The 1,495-nt window shown below is 36.9% G+C and overlaps 1 protein-coding gene across 1 annotated transcript in view; it reads left to right on the top strand.

Moving 5' to 3' along the window:
• LOC106883360 (transforming growth factor-beta receptor-associated protein 1) overlaps positions 1-1,275 on the top strand; it is an 80,572-nt gene extending 79,297 nt beyond the window's left edge. The window contains exon 22 of the mRNA XM_052971885.1: positions 887-1,275. Coding sequence (XP_052827845.1) covers positions 887-1,028 — 142 coding nt within the window. The 3' untranslated portion in view covers positions 1,029-1,275. The remainder of the gene's footprint in view (positions 1-886) is intronic.
• The last annotated feature ends 220 nt before the right edge of the window (positions 1,276-1,495 follow it).

The following is a 1,495-nucleotide window of genomic DNA, read 5'->3' as shown; positions in this document are numbered from 1 at the left end:
TCGACCTCTCTGCCTCTCCCTCGACCTCTCTATCTCTCTCTCAACCTCTCTGCCTCTCTCTCGACCTCTCTGTCCCTCTCTCGCCCTCTCTGTCTCTCTCTCGGCCTCTCTGTCTCTCTCTCGACCCCTCTCTGTCTCTCTCTCGACCCCTCTCTCTCCCTCTCTTTCTCTGCAGTTCTGTCTCTCCCTCTCTTTCTCTGCAGGTTTGTCTCTCCCTCTCTTTCTCTGCAGGTCTGTCTCTCCCCATTGCTGTCTACCTCATATATGAGCCAATGTGAGAACTTTTACATGGTTACTCCACCCATCTTCTTGAAATAGCAGGCAAATCACTCTCAAAATCAGTTGCTCCACAACCACCTTAAAAAAAAAGGAAGGACACATTGGATAATATAGTTCTGGATATATCATCTTCATTTTTGACATACACTTTTCCATGCTTGCATGGGTCAGATAAAGTTTGTAGAAGCAAATTTTGTACAGCTGGATGCTCTTCCTGTTGCCAACTTTTACATGTTTCCTAGGCAAAGTAATATTTCCTCATAGCTAGACATATTTACACAAAATATTGGAAAAGAATAGTCTTCATTTTCAACATTCATTCAATGACAAGACAAGGAGATGCAAACACGTAAACACACATACATGCATATACATGATATATTTTGAACTGAGGGAGATTTGGTTGCAATTTTTAGTAGTTCAAACAACCAGAGATTTTTTGTGACTGGTTTACGTCCCTGGCTTAATGAATAAGTACCAAAATATCTTGGAGGTTTTATTTAATCAATTGATGGAATCAAAATAAAAGAAACTCCCTTACAAATTTGTGTGCCAATATGTGAAAAACCATTAAAAAAATTTTCTTATTCTTTTTCAATACTTATAGGCTGTGTGCAGTTTGCAAACGTTCCTTCTCAGATTCGACATTCTTGCGTTATCCAAATGGAATCATCTCACACATCCATTGTGCTAAAAACCCCAATATTTGCCCAGTCACTGGCAAACTGTTCAGTTTGAAGAAATCTTGACCGACTGTATCATTATTAATGTGATCAAATCTCTAAAATACTTCTATGAAACCACACAATCAATGGCTGGTAAATTTCTTCTACATGGTCTGCATAACAGGATACCGGGATACCATAACAGGAGAGATTCATAAACAAAGGGAGAGAGAGAGAAAGAGGGAGATGGAAGCTTTCCAAAGATAAAAAAGCCTTGTTAATTTAAATAATTTAAAAAATATATGAGGAATAAATCTTTGTGTTCTTTTTGGGGGCGTGTTGTATTTTTTCAATTGTCTTTGAATTTATCAATTCCAATTTTCCTTACTCTTTTCAAATATAACTGAAAAGGAATTTTATAATGGTTGAATTACTGTATTCATTTGTATATAATATGCACTTGTATATAATGTGCATCACTAATTATGAGCTGCGAAGGCCTGGAAAATATCTTTCAAGTATGATACTGTCTCTTATTATTACTATTAGAT

This window comes from Octopus bimaculoides, chromosome 11, assembly GCF_001194135.2.
Source record: "Octopus bimaculoides isolate UCB-OBI-ISO-001 chromosome 11, ASM119413v2, whole genome shotgun sequence".
Taxonomy (NCBI): domain Eukaryota; kingdom Metazoa; phylum Mollusca; class Cephalopoda; order Octopoda; family Octopodidae; genus Octopus; species Octopus bimaculoides.
Note: the sequence above shows the minus strand (reverse complement) of the source record. Positions and strands in the feature narration are given on the sequence as shown.